General features: G+C 50.9%; 1 protein-coding gene across 2 annotated transcripts in view; it reads right to left on the reverse strand.

Annotated features, from left to right (window-relative positions):
- Positions 1-4726: 4726 nt before the first annotated feature.
- The window catches only part of KCNJ5 (potassium inwardly rectifying channel subfamily J member 5), a 30021-nt gene continuing 14624 nt past the window's right edge, over positions 4727-20123 (reverse strand). Inside the window, exons 2-4 of one of the 2 annotated variants that reach the window (XM_037736154.1) lie at positions 14361-15307; positions 10466-10756; positions 4727-5197 (exon numbers count right to left, since the gene is read on the reverse strand). In XM_037736154.1, coding sequence (XP_037592082.1) covers positions 5112-5197; positions 10466-10756; positions 14361-15297 — 1314 coding nt within the window. In that variant the 5' untranslated portion in view covers positions 15298-15307 and the 3' untranslated portion in view covers positions 4727-5111. The other variant, XM_017523495.2, reaches the window with a different exon arrangement.

Raw genomic sequence — 20123 nt, forward strand, 5'->3', positions numbered from 1 at the left:
CTCCTTCGAGGACAATCTTAGCTAGGAACTCAGCTTCAAGTCCCACTGACAGCCCGATGACTCCCAAACTTAGGACTCTCACTGTTCTGCCTTCGGAGGTCTAGGTGTATGCAAATGCCGACTTTTGAGGGTCCTCAGATGCAAACGTGCACATGCAGGGGGCTGGCTCAAAAAACCCACGCCGTTCCCTCCGCAGCGTCTCTAAATGAGAGTCTTCTCCAGTGCAGCGTCTGTCCACCTGCTTCTGCAAGCCAGAGGCCGGGGCTCCTCCCTCACACTCCCCTCTGCCTCGATCCTATCGTTCTGCGAATTATTGCCCTTAAACTCAAATTCAGCGACATAGCTGCAGCTGCACTGCCTCCACTGTCCAAGTGGCCGTCACTTCCCACGCGGCTGGCCCGGCATCCCTTCTCCTGCCCCTTCAGAGCCCGCTGTCCCGCGTGGCCAGTTGGCAAGTGCTGCCCCCTGCTGGCCTCAGGCAGGAATGTGGCGGCTCAGGGGGCTCAGGGGGCCGGCGGGGCGGGGCGGGGCGGGGCGGGAGCCGGATGGCAGGTGCCTCTCAGGTCCGCAGGGATCCCTCTCAGGTCGGCAGGGGCCTCTCTCAGGTCGAGGGATGAAAGGCCGCGATTCCTTTTCATTTCTGTTTCTTTTTTAAAACTTGGAGCATGAAAGAAATCTTGGGAACTGCGTTCGCTGTAACCTAAGAAAGAGGGACTCCTGCGCTGTAGCCTGGAGGAGCCCAGGGGACACCCTCAGGAGACCCAGAATAGCTTTCTGCAGACGGGGCGGGCGAGGAAGGCCCCGGGCGGGGTGCTGGACACTGCCGGTTCAGAAGGTTCAAGTGAAGTCTCCCACAGAGCGCGCTCTGAAAGCCCTGCTGTGGAGATGATGAAGGGTTTGCCTGGAATTGACACTGTCTTTGGATGGCACATTTTATTTTTCTCTTTTCTTTTCTTCTTTTCTTTTCTTTTCTTTTCTTTTCTTTTTTTTCTTTTCTTTTCTTTTCTTTTCTTTCTTTTCTTTTCTTTTTGAGACGGAGTTTCGCTCATGTTACCCAGGCTGGAGTGCAATGGCGCGATCTCGGCTCACTGCAACCTCCGCCTCCTGGGTTCAGGCAATTCTCCTGCCCCAGCCTCCTGAGTCGCTGGGATTACAGGCACGCGCCACCATGCCCAGCTAATGTTTTGTATTTTTAGTAGAGACGGGGTTTCACCATGTTGACCACGATGGTCTCGATCTCTTGACCTCGTGATCCACCCCCCTCGGCCTCCCAAAGTGCTGGGATTACAGGCTTGAGTCACCGCGCCCGGCCCTGGATGGCACATTTTAAAGGTGTAAATCATTAATACTGATCTGATGGTAAATCATTCCTTTTGCTAACAAAACCTGCATGTTTAGTCTTTTCTTTCACTCACTCTCTCTCTCTCTCTCTCTCTGTGTGTGTGTGTCTGTGTGTGAATGTGTCCATGTGTTTTTACCCAGTTCTTGCCTTTTGTCCAAGAACCTGGTTCTTGGTTCTGGTCCAATGACATGGACATTTTTCTTTATAAAATAGAAAGATGTTTTTAAATAAAAAATATTCTATGCAATGAATCAGAGCAATTAGTGCGGAACCCTCCTTCCAACTTGGCTGTGGACTCCCAGAGGGCGTGGACTGAGCCAGCTTGATTTCCCCAGGTCCTGGCAAGGTGCTCAGGACACAGAGGGGCTTGGCAAATGCTTGCTGAGTACACTAGTGAATGATTTCAAGTTACATCTAGCCTAAAAAGATGGCCTGAAAAGGCTTCTAGGAACACCCTAATTCTACATGTAAAGAACCAACTGCAAAGCCCTCCACTTTGAAAGGGTTCTGTTTGTCTGTTTGCCAGTTTTTATTTTTTTTCAAAAGGAGCAATCTGATTTTTATACACAGAGGAGAACGGTTCACCTGGCTGGGAAATGGGGCATTATGCATGGAAGATAGGAAAGCTGGAGGCAGAGGGCAGGGCCCAGGGAATCCTGGATTGGAACTGGGAAGAGGATCATGAAAGGGAGAGGGTGGCAGGCGGAGGGAGAGCTGGATTTCACTGAGCGCCACATCAAGCAATCCCAGCTTTCCAGATGTGCAAATGTCAGATGCACAAGCAGTGCTTTGCGAAATGCAATTTCCCTTTTAAAGATGAACACTTTAAGGGCCTTGAAGAGAGACTGGTTTTCTCTTTCAGATGCTGCCTGTTTGAAATGGATGCGGAGCCAGCTCTCAGGGTCAGGGCTGTGAGCTGGAAGCCTTCTCCACGTTGGTAAGGAGCCCGCATACCACCTGGCACCCCATGTAGGCGGCTGGCTGAGCCCATTCCCTGGGTGCAAGCAGGGGGGAAATGGAGCAGTGATGTGGGCCATGGACCCTGGCACTGGGAAGGGTCCTCGAACAGTCTGACCAGCTTCTATCACACAGGGCATGTGCAATAATACTTAGGAGGGATTTGTCCAGTATGGCTCAGAAATGCTCCTGAGTTTACAACTTGGAAATATTTATGAAAAGAACCTAGATTGACCTGTGACTTTTAGTCCTTAAAGGGCAGGGTTGAGTACAGCCCGATAGAGCTGCTCAGATCGTGCCCCAATGTGGCTAATGACCCGTGACACCCAGGAGAGAGGAAAGGCCACACCATCGCAGGGTGAACTCATAGCGGGTAACCCCCATAAGCCCCTGCTGCGCTCTCCCCAGAACCTGCCATGAGATCTGAACTGTCAGCCCTAGCTCCCAGCCAGGCTTGGGCCAACTCCCTGCTCCCCCTTCCCCAGGGCTGCTGCCTCCCTGGGCTTTTTCCAGTTCTTTGGATACAGCTGCCCCTTCCACTCCCAGGACATTTGCACACAGCTGTTCCCCCAGAACCCTTACCAGAGGAGCTCATTCCTGCTTCTGTTTCAAGACCCAGCTCCCAGACCCCCTCAGAGCCTCCCCAGAGGCAGCCCTGCCGATCTTGACCTCAGCCCCCTGTTTGTTTCCCGCGTAGCCCTTATTGTGAACCGTGATTCTTTGATTTGTGTACTTTTTCTGTCTCTGCCTCTCCCTCCCCACCAGACAGCAAATTTCACCAGGGCAAGAGACCATATCAACTCTGCTATGGTCTAAATATTTATCTTCCCTTAAAATTCCTTTTTTGAAATCTAGCCCCTAAGGTGATGACGTTAGGAAGCAGGGCTTTTGGGTGGTGATGAGCTCATGAGAGTGGATCCTCATGATGGATGAGTGCCCTCATGAAAGAGGCTTCAGGGAGCCTGTTTCACCAACTAAGGACACCTGGAAGGTACCATCTGCAAGGAACAGGCCCTTACCAGATACCTGATCTGCTGGCGGCCTGACCTTGATCTTGGCATTCCCAGCCCTCAGAACTGTGAGCAGGAAGCCTCTGTTCTTTAGAAATTACCCACGCTAAGGTATTTTTATAATGCAGTCCCAGTGGACTAAGACAGTCTTGATCACCACTGAGTTTGCAGTGTCTGTTTCTGCTCTGGGTACATAGTAGGTGCTCACTAAATATTTGCTGAATAATGGATATGTGGGAAAATTGAAGTAATGAAGAGACAGATACCCTTTGGCCCCTGCGTGGAGTTGGCTCTGTGTTTTCCGAGGTGTCATTTTAATCCTTTATCACAATGAGATGGTTGTTGGAATGCCCTGCAAAGATCCACCAATTTCAAAGGAAATGATCAGGATGATCAGCTCCCGGACTAATGCCCAGGCTCTGCTGCTGCTGTGGGTTCTGGGAGACACAAACACGAGTGGCTTCCCAGCAGGATTTTTTTTTTTTTTTGAGACAGAGTCTCACTTCATCGCCAGGCACCAGGCTGGAGTGCAGTGGCATGATCTCAGCTCACTGCAAACTTAGCCTCCCAGGTTCAAGCAATTCTTCTGCCTCAGCTTCCCGAGTAGCTGGGACTACAGGCGCACGCCACCACATCCAACTAATTTTTTGTATTTTTAGTAGAGATGGGGTTTCACCATATTGGCCAGGATGGTCTCGATCTCTTGACCTTGTGATCTGCCTGCCTCGGCCTCCCAAGGTGCTGGAATTACAGGCGTGAAGGATTTTATCTTATATACGAAGATAGGGTGTGTTCATGGAGTGCTTAATCTGAAGAGAAGGAGTGTAAGCCTCTCCCAGTGCAATTACTGAATGGGAAAGACACCAGGAGATTGAACAGCCACATTCTTATCCATCAGGGCACAGTCTGAGTTCAGCAAATGTGCTTCCTCTTTTCCTAGCTGTTTCCATGAACCAGAGCAAGCAGGGTCGCCTCTGTAGGAAGAGAGAAGGTGAGTGCATTCCTGATTGGTCATGTCTGCCCACTTCCCCAGGTAACTACACAGTGAAGTGAGGAAACGATCACTGCCTTGCAGCTTCATATCACACAGGGCTGGCTGCAGTCTCTTTCATGAGCATGTTTAAGAGGTGATTTGGGGGCTGGGCATGGTGGCTCATACCTGTAATCCCAGCATGTTGGGAGGACGAGGCGGGTGGATTACTTGAGGTCAGGAGCTCAAGACCAGCCTGGCCAACGTGGGGAAACCCCATCTCCATTAAAAATACAAAAGTTAGCCTGGTGTGGTGGCAGGTGCCTGTAATTCCAGCTACTTGGGAGGCTGAGGCAGGAGAATCACCTGAACTTGGGAGGCAGGGGTTTCAGTGAGCTGAGACTACACCATTGCACTCCAGCCTTGGCAACAGAGCGAGACTCTGTCTCAAAAAAGAGAGGCAATTTGGAATGTGGCATCCAGTGGGTGCACACAGGAGTTCTCAGTGCCTCTGTACGTCACCTCCTCGCTCACTGCTGCAGACTCGCCCAGCGCAGCCGAGGATGGCTCCGCTTACGCTTTTGCTTACTTGGTAGAAAAATGAAGCTCAAAGTATATGTTAATGTGCCCAAATTCTCAGTAATTTCTCCTCTGGAATTTAAGATTTTTGCCTCCACCAAGTGAGCCAAGGTTATTTGAATAGCAGCTTCTGAATCAATGTAAACACTCACTTGAGAAGAAGTCAGCAATGTTTCTGTTTTCAGAACTTCTTCCTAGACATTTATTTACCATAAGAAAGTCAGCACACTTTATGGCTGGGATCTAACAAGGCCTAAGGAGATATCTGCTGTGCGTGCATCGGTGTCGGTCTTCTGACTGGGACCAGCAGAGCGCATCTTCTGGGCCCGGGTGAGTTTTCTAACGGTAACATTCAGATTGTTGCTTTTATTAGATTGTGTGTCTAGTTCTCCTTCCTCAAATTGCAATCTGAGCTTGACTGGCAAATGTGCAAATTCACAGATTCACCGTTTCCCCTGAACTCATGTCTCCATTCTGACACTGAACAGTAAGTAAATGTACCCATCCCCAGGCAAGGGCCATCCCCAGAGCTCCTATCTTGCCTTTGTGTGGGTCTTTCCCACCGTGAAGGCAATTCACCCTCAGTGTCACCAGATACTCTTGTTCATGGCTGAGTCTGAGGCTCAGCATGTGCTTTTGGCCCAAGTTCCAAGCACAGATTCACCGATGCCCGATTACCGTGGGTGGGCCATGGGGCAAGGGAAACACCGCCACACACATCAGGGCTGTGCTGCCTTTCCCAACTGAAAACACTGCCTCTCATTTTGAACCAGAGCCCTGGTGATCCCCCTTATCCTTTCAGGATGGTGTCCATGAGGGATTTTCAGTAAATTTTAGCTCTTCAATATTACCACTGGGTGACCAGAGCAGAAGAGAAGCCAATATCACATCCTCTACTGCTAAGGACATTTTCAACGGAAACTTTGGGACTTCTCTTGAAAGATCCTGAGATCCTTCGCCACCATGAGGTATCACAGCCTCCTCTGCCCCCTCCCTACTGTTCAGCAAGAGCAATCGTTTTGCAAATTTATGCCCCGAAAGCAGAATGCTAGTCCAGTAGCCCCCTAAAGTAGATATTTTTAAAGTTACTCATTATGTAGGTAATGTGGGTTCTGAGTATTTGACATTAAAGAATGTACACAAGGTATTTGGGGCTGGAACGAATGACTTAATGTGAGAAGCCACACTGCCCGCACCCCCCACATCTGTCACCAACTCTACCTCCAAACACCTGGTGCAGCTGCCCCCGTCCGGCCGTCTCCACCCCACCTTTGCCCATTCTTCCACCTTGAAACCAGTCTAGATGTTGATACTACATTTTTAGGCTAACAAAACCAAGAAAAACAAGGTTTCTAAAACTGGCAATGAGTCTAAACGGGAAACTGGTGGCCGTCTGTTTAAAATGAGAAGGAGTTCTGCAAGGTCAAGTCCATTTTATTGAGTGAATTTTTACTGCTGCAGTGGTACTCTTTTTCATAAGAAGATTGATGAAGCCTACACAGGGAGGAAAAGATTTGACAGCAGTTTAAGGAGACGTTGTTAGCAGAAACCAAGGCAAGCCGATAAGTGGCTTCTCCCCGAAAGCAATTCTTCCCTGTCTAATCTCTTTTTGCAGCTCATTAGTTCTCTGGGAATCAGAGAAAGTTGTTTCCCAATTTTCCCACCACAGGGGCACATTGTGCGTGGAAGCTGGGACTCTACGGTACAGCCTGCGATGCCACCCCGAGAGCCAGGGCTCTCCTGATCTCTCTTGCCCAGGCCCAGCAAGGAGCCATGGGCACAAGAGTTTGGGCAGGATCATGGCCCCTGCTGTTTGTTTGGGAGGCACTGGGCACCGAGACCCTGCCTCACATTACTACCTGTGGCCTTGGGAAGCTCATAAACCTCTCTGAGCCTCAACTGTCCCATTGGTAAGGGGTTACTAAGAGCTTCTCAGCAGTGTTTTGAGAATCAAGTGTCTGACCCATGGCAGGCATCTAACACGTGCTCAGTGGTGCTCGGCCGAGGTGTTTTCAGGGCACGGCCTCAAAAGACAATGGGCAACGTTTGGTTTTTGGCAACTGCAGTACAAGCAATTTAAGTTTCTCTGGGACTCACCTCATATGAGGTACAGGATTGAGCGGGGCTGGAAGGCAAGCCATGAGATAAGGGGTGTGAAAAAGGCACTCCACTGTTACAGATCATGAGCAGGGATGGTGCTCCCCAGACAGCAGGAGGTCCTCTCCTCCAGCAAGGTAATTGCTCAAGCCAGGACCCCAACCTCAAAGCAGCAGCAGGAGGTGATGGGCAGTGGCTCGCTGACTACACAGGAGGCCAGCGGGCATGGAGTCTGAAGGGGAGAGTCATGGGCAGTGCTCATTCTGCCTTGGCCTGGGGACATGATCCTTCCAGCACTGGTGACAGCATCTGTAAGATGTCAGATTGGTGGAGCAGGAAAATGAGTGGGAACGAGTTCTCTCTGAGTTCCTGGAGGCTTCTCCCTTACAGCGGACATTCTCAGAGGGCTTAAATTAAGGCAAGAAACCAGCTCTCCAAACGTTCAGTGTCTGAAAGTCAAATATCACTTTGGGATTTTGGAGATACTGAAGACTGTGGGAATGACCAGTGAGTGCACGACCCCATCTTAAAGCGGGGCTCAGCTCTCTGGGGTCCATCAGATGTGATGGCGTGGGCTCAGAGCCATCACAGAACCAAGGGCTATGGCCTCTGAGTGGTTTGTATGCAGGAGCAATGTTTGGAAAATGGCCGGAAGCAGTGGCTCACGCCTGTAATCCCAGCTACTTGGAAGGCTGAAGCATGAGAATCCCTTGAACCTCGGAGGTGACAGAGGTTGCAGTGAGCGGAGGTTGTACCACTGCGCGTCAGCCTGGGAGACAGAGTGAGACCATGTCTCTACATAAATAAATTAATTGTTTTGAAAGCGACCCCTTGAAACTGTCCATCATCAGACTTTGCATTTAGTAAGTCTGTGTTTATTCAAGAACTTCTAGAAAAGGAAGAACTTTTCAAACTTTCATTGGATCAACTGGTCACCCAGAAGAGGATTTCCTCGGAATGTGAAGTGGGTCTTCTTCCTTTTAAATTGCCATGGTAGAAGGCAGAGGAGGCACACTGGGGCCGGGCTGCACTAATGCCAGTATGCCCAGGCTCAGGCCAGGCAGGGAGCTTTGGCATAGGACCCTCTGCACACTTCCTTTCCTCTACCCAGAGCTTCTAGACGTGGCTGAGAGGTGTGACTTGGTCCTGGCTCACAGAGGGCCCTGATGGAGTGAGAGAACTAGAGAATGGCTCCCTTGGTCAGGTGGGGGATGTTTCAGAGTCATAAATGAAGGCAGGTGTGGGGAGGAGCCAGGTCGCTATCCAGGTGCCAGGCTGCCTTTGCCTTCACCTTCCCTCCCTTGCTTAGTTGACCCCGTCATGGGCTTTAACCTGGGGGGACTGACTGGTCCAAAGACAGACTTAGATCCTGCAAGGGGGTGTGGAATGGTTTTCCTGTTAGTAACCCTGGGGTCCGGGGAGCCCTGGGCGAGCGCTGGGCCCAGCCAGAGGGTTCCAGCTATAGCTCCTCTGAAAGGCACCCAGCCTTAGTGAAGGACTCCCTGCCCGAGACTCCTGGGGGCACACAACTCCCCTGCTGGGGCACTGTCTGCTTCCTCTTCCCTTGAGTGGGGTGCCAGCCCATTCCCCATTTCCTCCAAGGCCTTCTTCCCCCTGAAGGATACCTGGGACCACGACCCCACGCCCTGCCACTGGTGGGAAGACCTCACATGGCCATGGCACCCTGCCCACCTCTCAAGATCCAGCCCAGGAGCGAAGCCCACAGAGCCCCTCCCTGGGACTGAGCAGCCCACAGAGGCAGTCACTGTCCCAGGCTGCCCTGCTCCCCTTCCTTCCAGCCCCAGACCTAGAAATCCCGCCTGAGATGAACCCGGCCTGAGCTCTGAAGCCTTCCCTTTGCTCTGTCTCAACTTCCTACTTCTCTGTGGCTCTGCTCCTCTCCCAGGGAGGAGCGACATGTCCAGGGCAGGGAAAGACTTCCATTCTCAAAGGCCATTTGAGAGCTTTGGAGACTGGGTGAGGCCTTCATACTTCTGTGGCCTAGGAACATGGGCACTCTCTCTCCAAGTCAGGCCAGCCTGTTTCGGTACCTGACAATCTGCCCCGTTCCACCCTCGCTCTTCCTGGACCTCCAGATCAGAAAAGCCACTGAAGTTGCTGATTTTCAGACTCTTCTCTACTTTTTTCCTCCTAATACTCAATCCACGCCGTAAGTCTCCCGCTGACCCCCCTTGCCCTCTTGTTTCCAGCCTGGGGGTGGAGGAGCAGCCACTCCCGTTGCCTTCCCCAGGACATCCTCCCTGCCCTCCCTACCCCACCCTCCCGGTTGTAACCCTGCCTGAGGAGGGAGGCCCTGGGGCTCTTCAGCACGAGGCTGGGAGTTTAGTCCAGGCTGGGCTTGGTGGTGAAGCTGTCACTGCAATCACCTGTTGCTTTTGATTTACATCCCGTCATCTGCCTTGATGGCAAAAGTGCTGAGCCTTGAGGTCAGAGTGTCTGGGCCACAACTGGGGACAGATGCTGATTTTAAAATGCTCCCTGTTTCAGAGCCACCTGGCTTATTGTGCCCCCTGACACTCAGCTCTCTCCCCAGGTCACACCACATGTTCGCTGAGATTGTAAACAAAATAAAACAAAACAAAAAACAAAGAACAACAAAAAAAACTACTGTGATGATTAGAAGCACTCTGAGATTCTTGGGCCAAAAAGAACTAGAAAAACCCCAGCTGCTGGGGTTCCCCTTTGGTGGGAGGTGCAGGGTACAGTGTGATTGGGAGTAGGCCAGGAAGCTGCTGATGCCACTACGCATGTGCTCAGAGGGGCTGTCTAGTCCCAGGCCACCTTCTAAGAGTCACTCTAATGAGATCGATTCTTCAATAGGCTACATTGAACACACAGAACACAGCAGAGGAAAAACACACACACTTGGCAGATAACAGCAGAGAATACCAAGGGCTGTACGCTCCGTAGCTCTCAGTCACGGGTCGTCGGTATCTGATTTAAAAGGAATTGCCTACGTGACACAGATGGACCTTTACCCATGGGGGCTCTGTGAACTCATCCCAGACTGGAGGTTTGAGCTTCCATCAGGCAAGGTTCCTCTCTGAATCCACAGCAAGCTTCAGGGTGGAAGGAATGAGGGGACAAGATGGCGGCCTTCTCTAGGTGTCAGCTGCTGGAGGGCTCTGTGAGACTCAAAAAAGGCAGTGACCCAGGGCAGACAGAGAATAGACACCACCCTGCAACATTCACTATGGGGAAACTCATCCTGGCCTGGCCTTAGCCAGCAACCTCAGGAGGCAGCACTGCCATGGGGGGCCCAGACAGGATGCCATTGGCTCAGGGAGGCCCTGTGCTGGGAGCTGTGAGGGCTGAATATATGGTTCCTCCCCACAGCCTTGATGGCCTCTGAGCCCCCAAACAGTGCACTCAACTATTCCTCTCCCCTGCCCTCAGGCTCTGCACTGTCTGTGCTCACTGAAGCCAGTGACATGAGGTCTTAGGGAGGCTGCAGCTCTCACACTGAGCCCCTGGCCTCCCTGGACCCACCCAGCCTCTTGGGCTCATCTTCCTCATTCTGCTCAGCCCCTGCATCCACCCCTGCCTCAGCACAGCCCCCCAGCAGTGGGGGGCTGGGGAGGTACTGGAGGAGCCGGCCTTCCCGCTTCATTTCGGCCAGCTCCTTGGCACAGCAGCTGGGTGTGTTGGTCTCATAGGTGTCGTGGAAGGTGTTGTAGTCCACCTCATAGAAACCCTTTTCCAAGGTGAGGACTGGTGTGAATCGGTGGCCCCAGAGCACCTCTGTATCCATGTAGGAGCTCCTGGCTTGGCAGGTCATCCCTGGGGATACAGAAGTTATATGCATTACAATGCAATCATCCATCTATCCATTCATCCATCCATCTATTTATCCAATCATCTATCCATCCATCCATCCATCCACCCACCACCCACCCACCCATTTACCCATCCATTTATACCTACCTACCTACATACATACAATCATCCACCCAATCATCTATCCAATCATCCATCCAGCCAGCCAGCCATCCATCCAACCAATCATAAATCCATCCATCCATCCATCCATCCATCCAATCATCCATCTATCCATCCAATTATTTATTCATCTATTCATCCAATCATCTATCCTATCACCCATCTATCCATCCACTCATCTACCCAATTACCTGTCCATCCAATCATCATCCATCCATCTATCTATCAATCATCCATACCTTCATGCATCCCTTCATTCATCCAATCATTCATCAAGCATTTCTCAAACATCTACTTTGTGCTAAGCACAGTGGAGATGTAAAGCTGAATAAGACACAGTCCTTTCCCTGGGCATTTCAAGGCATGGTGGTGGCAGAAAATTAGTAATCAACATGCAAGATTCTGGAAGTCGTTTCCTAGAGACTGGAGTGAATAGATGTTGGAATGGTTGAAGGCAGGGACTTGGTTCCTGAAAACAGCATTCACTTCGAGAAGATTGAGATGGGAAGAAAGGCAGGAAAGGGCAAAGGTAAATTAAGCATGAACGAACATAGAGAAGCTGACAGGCATTTGGAACATATGGAGATTGTTTTGGGTAGACACATATGGAGAGAGGGCTCCACGCTCACATGCATACACACACACACATACACATGGTAAGAGGAGCAGACACACACACACAAAGCTTGGCTTCTTGATTTGAGGCTGCTCCAATGCCTTGTTTCCCTGTCTACTCAGTCCGTGCCATGCCTGTGCTATTTTTAGGTGTTGCTTTCTCTCCAGAGAGGGAGGGAAGCTTTGTTTATGGATGAGGAGGCCTCTGTGCTTAGGGTCACAGGAAAGCAGCTTTCTGATATTTAATCTTCTGGCCGAGGAAGGCATTAACTGTGCTGGTTGGGTGCTAAAGGCACCCATCTCAGCCTCCCACTTTGGGCTTTCTCGGGGGGCTCAAACAAACCAGACCCAGGTCCAAGGCTGCTTCTCAGCCCCAGCGCACCCACACAGATGGGCTCACAGCCTGCTCTCTGTTCTTGGGGATGCCTGCCTGGACCCCTCCCTTCAGTCCCCACTCTTGTTGCCCCCACAATCTCAGCAGAGAGGCCCAAAGCAGCCTAGACCATGCCAGATGTCTGCAGGCTCCCAGGGCCTTGGTAAAGGCGTGGGCAGGACCTTGGCCCTTTGGGCTAAGCCTCTTTGGGCTCCTCCTGCTGCTCGTGGGGTATGGCAGCAGCTGTCCTTTCGCTAGAGATCCTGCTGTGTCCGTGTCATTTCTCAGTGCATTTGGAAAGGATTCTCCAGGTGGCAGGTACAGTGCTCAGCACAGGGTGCTCCTTTTCACCTTGAATCCTCCCAGCTGCCCGAGGAGATTGATTTTCCTCACTTTGCTGACAAGGTAAGCAGCTTGCTCAGCCCCGCTCAGGACGGATACCGCAGACCTGTGTCCAAGCCAAGGCATGGACTCCCAGCCCACACCTGGCTGCATGTGCCTGAGAACCAAGCCATCCACATCCAGGACAGATGTGTACAGGGTCTCCTGCCCTATCTCCCCAGGTCTCCCCTACAGTTTCTGGGACAGAGCAAGCATAGCTCAGGTTGTGAGAGGGGAGGAGGCCAAACCATGAGGACAATGGACTGTGGGCCCCTGACTTTGAGGGAGGTATGGTTGCGGGTCCAGCGGGGCGGATAGCACCGGCTGCCTCCACTGTGAGCCTGTGGGTGCTCTTCCTGCTGTGTGGCTGGGGAGTGAGGGCAGCCTTGGGGAGCGGTCAGGAATGGTATGATTTGTCTGCTTGTCTCTCACACAGTCCTTTTCTTGTGGCTTCAGAGTGGAGCTCTTCCCCTGAAATGCAGCCTGTGTCCTCATTCGGACCCTGGAGCCAAGGACAGGGTGACCTGCCAGCCCCTAGCTCTGCAGGGAAAAGCCTCCGGTGTCCTGACTGTCCCCGGCCCTAGGGGCTGCCCGCCTGCCACCATATGCTGCCTGCCAGGCTCCAGCCCCCAGCAGATGGCCGAGCAGCCCCCTCTGGCACCAGTCCCCAGAGCGTGTCATTACTCTCTCCTGCTTCCACCGACTTCAAAATGGGAAGGCTTGTGGAGGCCGGGTCTGAGACCCCTGCCTGGCAGCCAGCTTCCTGGGGGCTGCAAGGTGTGCTTGGCCATCTTTCTGACAGGACCCTAGTGTTTTAGGGGGCCAGAGTGGTGAGAGAATCTCCAGATTTATACGTGGAAGAGCTGAGTATGAACACAATGCTTTTAAAGTTCAGCTTCTACATCTGTAAAATGAGCCTGAAGCCAGCCCTACATCGTTGTTTGCAAGAATTAGAAAAATAGACAAGCACCTTCTGAGCGTGACTGAGTTCTAAAACCCATCGTAGGGCCTGACCAGCTGCTCATTGTACTTGGCAAGAGAGGGCGAAAGAGAGAGAGAGAGAGAGAGAGAGAAGAAGGCACGAGACAGAGACAGAAATGAAATAAGCAGGATGTTGGGTGGGGAGGGGACTAGGGTCCTCAGCCAGAGCTCAGGTGCCCCCAGGCCTTGGGCTCCCTGGAGCTATCTCACAGAGGTCTACCATGGCCGAGTGGCTGAGGAATGGGGGGTCCTTGGCTACCAGCTACTGTTGAGTCAGGAGCTGAGCAGGGAGGTGCCATGCTGGCCACAAAGAGGGCATTTTCTTGGGCATACGTGGCTGTTGATGCCTTAGCATGGATGCACTGTTTTTTTGGGGGCGGGTGTGAGAAAGGAGCCTTGCCCTGGGTTTACTACGACAACCTCCTGTACGAACGTTGAGGGCTGGCTGCTCCAGAGGGGGCCCAGCCTGAAGAGCCACTCCCCTGCAGCAAAGGCCTCTCCAAGTAAAGGATTGGTGAGAACCCTTATTAGTTTAGGAAACTCTGCATCCCCTCCTTTCCCAGTGATGAGACTCAGTGTGTAAGGACAGAGGGAAGTCCACTGTAAAGAAACCAGATCGCTTTTGTTTTGCTCTATGATTAACAGAAGACCAGATTACCCATCTGACCAGCGAGCTCTTCTGGGTAGAACACCTGTTCCAAGAAGCGGCAGTTTGGCCTGTTGGAACCAAGCCCTGGCTCTGGGGTCCCCTGCCTTGATTTCCACCCTGATTCTCACTTGAAAGCGCTTGCTCTTGGGAAAATAATTTAGCCTGTCTGTGTCCCTGCTTCTTTATCTGTACCTTAATAAAAACTATCCTAGGGCGTGGAAGGACATTCGGCCAGATAATAGATGTTTATGGTTTAGGACAGTGCCTGCAGTTGGGAAGGTCCTGTCAGCATTAGCTCTCTTGAGTAGCTAACACTTTAGGGATTGAACCTGCTGCCTGTGACACCCCAGGATGCTCAGGCACAGGCCTGCATCTTCTAGAGTCACAGTAGCTAAGTCAGAGTGTGGGTAGGACCATCTGTAGCTGAGGAGAACAAATCATCTTACCTGTGGCTTCCACCATCCCTTCTAGAATGACCACGACTTCGAACTCCTCCTGATGCAGCTGAGCCTGAGACATCTCCCAGAAAGGGCTCTTCTCGTTGATCTCATGGGAGATGATGAGGGGAGACACCAGGAAGAGGCGGTCGTCGCCCGTGTCGAAGCCCACGTTGATGTCGGTCTGGTTCAGGGGGATGAACTCCCCCTCTTTGGTCTGCCGGGACTTGATGAGCTTGGCGCGGATGGAGGCCTCCACTATGTGGGAGTTGCGGAGGTCACCCACCCGGAACATGAGGCACAGCTTCTCGTCCCGCATGGAGATGACCGCGTTGTTGGAAAACATGAGGGTCTCCGCTCTCTTCTTGGGCTGGCTGATCTTGACAAACATGCACCCCACCATGAAGGCATTGACGATGGAGCCCAGGATGGCCTGAACCAACAGGAGTATGATCCCCTCTGGGCACTTCTCAGTGATGACTCGGAAGCCGTACCCAATGGTCGTTTCGGTCTCAATGGAGAACAGGAAAGCGGACACGAAGCCACTGAGGTTTTCAACGCAAGGAATCCACTCTCGGTCGCCAACGTGGTCCAGGTCGCCCCGGATATAAGCAATGAGCCACCAAATGAAGCCGAAGAACAGCCAGGTGACAGTGTAAACCATGGTGAAGACGAGCAGGTTGAAGCGCCACTTGAGGTCCACCAGGGTGGTGAAAAGGTCGCTCAGGTACCGGTAGGTCTCCTGCACGTTGCCGTGGTGCACGTTGCACTTGCCGCTTTTCTCCATGTAGCGCTGGCGCGGCTTCTTGCCCTCGGCCAGCAGGCGTGTGCGGTCTGTGGCAATGGGGAGGTAATCGCGGGCCTGTTTGGGAATCTTCTTGGGGTCCCAGGGAGTAACTCCAATCTCCATGCCCTGGTTCATGGCATTCCTAGAATCGCCAGCCATAGCTGGGATGCTATGAGTTAAAAAAGACACCGTCAGTGAACTGGGCTGTTCTGATTCACTAGAATCCAAGATGGAAGGTGGCCCCCACCCCAGGGCTCTCCCTGGCTTCTCCTCTGCTATCTAGGGGTCAGAGTGTGAAATCCACAAAGGCGGGGGCTGCACTCTCTTATAGGGTTCTTTTGTATCCCTGGTGCCTAGTACAGAGTCTAGAACATAGTAGATGCTCAATTGCTGTTTGTTGAATGAATAGATGAACAATACCTAGATGCAAGCTACACGTTAAGTATTTAAAGGACTTGATAACTCTGGGAGCAATTTTAAAAAGAATAATCACAACAGTTTATTAAATGCCTACAATGTCGCATGCATTACATGTTGTCTTCTTATCGCCACAGCAACTCACTGGCATTAGATATTGGGATCCCCATTATATAAACACTATATTGTTTGCTTATGGATCAGGCTTAATTCTGACAGTCTCTCTCCCACCCACAGAACGTAGGCTCCACAGGGGCATGTGTCTGTGTTCGTTTTGTTCTCTGATATTCCAAGCACTTAGAACATAGCCTGGCACATATATGTTTTAAAAGTACGAATTAAATAGTTGGATGGATAAGTAAGAAAACAGGGTTCCAAAGAGGCTAAGTGACACCCAGGTCACCAAATATCAGGCAGAGCTGATATCTGGATTCCTGCTCGTCTGGCCCAAGCCTGTGCTGTTTCTTGCATTTCCTGCTGACTCCATTTATCTTGAGGTCTTTTAGCAGCAAATAGAAAGGAAAAGGCGCGTGTGTCTGATTTGTCAACTGGTCTCTCCTGTCGTCTGAGTATGAACTCTGAGGCCCTCTGAACACTCGTTAAAACAACAACTTGCTGTGTAGTCCCACCATTAGAAAATTTGATTTTGTTATTCTCTGTCCTTTAAGAAATTGAAATGGACAGGATGTGAATGCCCCCAAGACTCTTCAAAGGGCATAACATGTTTTGGGGGTACCTGCCACACTTCCAGGAGACACCCAGACACTGCAATACAGGTGTCTGATGTTTCGCTCAAAACCCCTTTAACACGCCTTGAGACGCTCATGCAGTTAGGAAAGGCTTCTTTAATTAACAATAACAGACCACATTTCTGGGCACTCATAAGCCAGGTACTGCACTAGGAAATTTTTATTCATTAGCTGATTTAATCCTCACAATATGATTTGATAAATACTATTATATTCCTTCATTTTTTCAGAAGAGAAGAATGAAGCTCACGTGGCGTGTGGCCAGGGGAGGTTTTGGGTCCAGGTTTATCTGGCTGCAGCCTGAGAGCCCACGCATGTCACTCACCACACAACTGCCATCAGACACTGATGCTTATGCCTAGGCTGATGACCTGCTCCCTCCAGAAAGTTCTATGAGCTTCTGGCCTTGGGAAACGTCACCTTAGGGATGCTATCCATCAGCCTTTCTTCCTCTTTATAAGCAAGCTTTCCTTGAATGCATAGGTACCCTCCTTCCCAGGTATGGGCTCCCCCAGGAACCCCCACTTACTTATCTGTCCTGATTGAGAGACATCAGATGCCAAGACTGCTCTGTCACCTGGCCAGTTTCATGTCTTTCCCTGCAGGCCTGAGCCCTGGAAAGAGTCCCAGGCACTGAAACCCTGCTTAGGTTGTTACCTGAAATACTGAAAGTTCAAATATGTTGCGAAACATATAGGGATTAGCCTGACCTTAGGCCAAATCACTCCGTAACCCAGAGCCCTTTTTGCAGACATTGCTAAGCAGAGCCTCTCTTTGGCTCTGCAGGAGTCATGAGGACCTCATGACATGCAGGAGTCATCAGGACCGCTGCAGCACTCCCCATGTAAGTTCCCCTAATACGTGCTTTGGTGTTTAGTGCCTTCTCAACTGACCCCATTTGCAGATGGTTTGAGGAGTCCCTTGCAGGCGTTCCCCTGCCACCATTCTGGGGGTGACTCCAGCTGCAGGCTCTGCCAGGCAAAACACCATACCAGGAAGCTATGTCCCCATAGCACAATCTGGTAAAAGGTCTGACAACCACTCAACCAGCTGCCTCAATGGCAAACCAAGGTAGGCTCCACATGTCCTGGGAAGTCAGGGGACCCTGACGGGCCTTTTCCTATGCTGCCTGGGTGGTTGTAGCAATTTCAAGGTAACCTTTAAAACATCATATGGAAGGGTCATCTGAAGGGCTATTTGTCCCAGATGTCCATTGGCCATTTCCTCTTCTGCATAGGGCCACCTGCTCCCTGCTCCCTGCTCCTTCATGTGGCAGTTAACAAAGATAAATGAGACAAGGAGGAAAAGGCTTGGGGCTTCTTTGCAAAATCCCAAGGAGGAATTTGCTCTGCCTTAAGTGGGAGACTTCATCCTGAAAACCCGAACACAGATGCTCAGAGATGGTGGGAAATGCTGCGGTCCCAAGGCCCTGTGTATTCCGGACGCCCCAGCTGCTGGAACCAAGATAGGGTTCCAACGGGGGTGCTGCTGCTGCGGACTCCCCGGGCCACTGAGCTTGGGCAGGGAAGGCACGGTGCCCACAGGAATGAGTCATCAGCAGGGGCACATGGGAACTCATATCCTCCTGTGCTCAGCTCTTTGGGGAAAACAGCTTGCTGCTGATTTTCTGCACTGTTTCCCTCTTTATTTTTAAACATACTTGCATACATTCTTGTAGGCGAAGGCTTTGTGCTCTACTAGAAATGGGAAAATGTGTTCTAGAACATTTCAGCCCAGATACGAACACTTGTTCGTCGAGGAGGTAGGAAAGGTAGTTTACTTTTGATGTGACATTGGGATGCATTCCTGTGTGCGGGCACCATTGGCAGACATCATTCCTTGTTCAACCCAGAGTAACATTTGGATTCGAACTCAGTGTCCAAAAAACCTGCTTTGTGGTCCAAAGAAAAAACAGTCTTAAGGTCCTTTGTCTCAGTTTTCTCTGCTATAAATCCCAGATAATATTCTCTGCCTCTCCAGCCCTGGGGGCCAATTGTAGGGACTCATGGAAAAAATACATAATACAAACATAAGTATAGATGAACATGTGTGCATAATCTCTCCTCAAATTGAAATTTAATGCAATATCCTGTTAACCCCATTTTAAATATGAAGAAAGAGAGGTAGGGAATATCTAAAACAGGTAGCTAAAGGGCCAGTGGGCAATTTGCAGGGCAAACATTGAGCTGAGTGGCATGGAGCCCCTGCTGTTCAGATTTCTTTTAAGGGTAAGTAAAATGACCAGCCTTGAAGCCCTGGCCTTCAGTGCTCTGTGCCTATCAAGTCAAAAGGATTTTCAGGGACAATGGAGATGATGTTCTTTAATCAGATTTTCAATATCCGTTCTATTAATTATGCACTCATTCAGCACACATTAATTGAGGAACTACTATAGTCAAGCCCCAGTGCTAGGAGCTGGACATAAAGCAGTGAAGAAGATAGATGCAGAGCCAGCCCTCCCATAGTTGATATTTTAGCATTGCCTCTTCGAAGCTAGGGTTTTTGCAGAACTGTCTGTAGAGGAAAGACAGGGAGGAATGCAAGACCCAGGCAAGCCGTCTCCTAGCTACTCTCTGCAGGACCAAGGAAAGGCTCTGACTTGAGCAAATCCTATTAAGCCTCATCAAGCCTGTTACTGCTCTTCTCCCATCCTCTCCTGTGTCTGTGGATGGGAAGCTGTGCTGAGACATGACGAAAGCTGTTGGAAAAGACAGAGCTTCAAGTCCAGCAAAGGGGTTTAATCCCTTTGATGGAAAAACACAAGTGGAGGAAGACTCAAAAGAGGCAAAAATCAAAGGAAGTTGTATTTCAGATGATGCATTAGCGACTCTGACAACCATTTAGATAGACCTCTGGATTAAGAATGCCAAACATCACCTACCCACGGGGAGGAAAACTCCATGTCATGACATGGTCTAGAATGTCAGGGGTCGGGGCCACAGCAACTTGGTAGGAGCCTCACTTGGGGGTCAGCAGGGCTTCCTGGAGAGACCACTGGGCTGGAAGTCTTTTCTCAGACTCAGTCTCCCTATTTGTGGTCACAAACATCTACATCAACTTCCTACTTTCTCTCTCATGCATGCTGGATCAAAATGTACATTCCCTGAGCTTTGGAACACAGGAGAAAATCGGAGGGAGAGGAATGGAGGAGGACGTGCTCACGTCTCACTCGGAGATAGCTGTACTCTTCGATGGGAATATATATGACTGTACTCACAGAAAAATGCTCCAAACAGGTTGGTAAATAGGCTGCCCCAATCCCCTCAAGGCCCCTTGGGGTTAGCAGGGAGCATTCAAGGTGTTGCACTTGAATGTAAGCCAGAATACATGCTGGGGACAGAGAAGGCGTTTGTAAGTAAGTGGAATTCCAAGACAGTCTGGAGATTCCTGCCCCTGGTACACACTCCCTGAGGAACCCCAGGAAATCCTCACTAACGTGACTGGGGCACGCCATACGGCAGAGAGGACTTTAAGAAAGGAAGTTCACCTGGGGTGAGCTTGACCCAATCACATGCTGTTAGAAAGGACCGGGCTTTTCCTGAAGTAGGCGATTCAAATTATTAGAGGAATTAGACAGAGGGAGGTTCTCCTTTGCTGGCTTTAAAGATGGAGGGGGCCACAGGGCAAGGAATGCGGGTGACATTCCTTGAGAGCTAAAAGCAGCCTCCAGCAGACAGCCAGCAGAAAAGGGAGGACCTCAGTCCCATGACCACAGAGATCTGAATTCTGCCAGAACCACAGGAGCCTGAAGGGGGCCGAGTTCGACATGAAAATACTGGCCTCATTGACACTCTGGCTTTGGCCTTGTGAGAACAGAGC

Source organism: Cebus imitator, unplaced genomic scaffold (assembly GCF_001604975.1).
Source record: "Cebus imitator isolate Cc_AM_T3 unplaced genomic scaffold, Cebus_imitator-1.0 Scaffold0, whole genome shotgun sequence".
Taxonomy (NCBI): Eukaryota; Metazoa; Chordata; class Mammalia; order Primates; family Cebidae; genus Cebus; species Cebus imitator.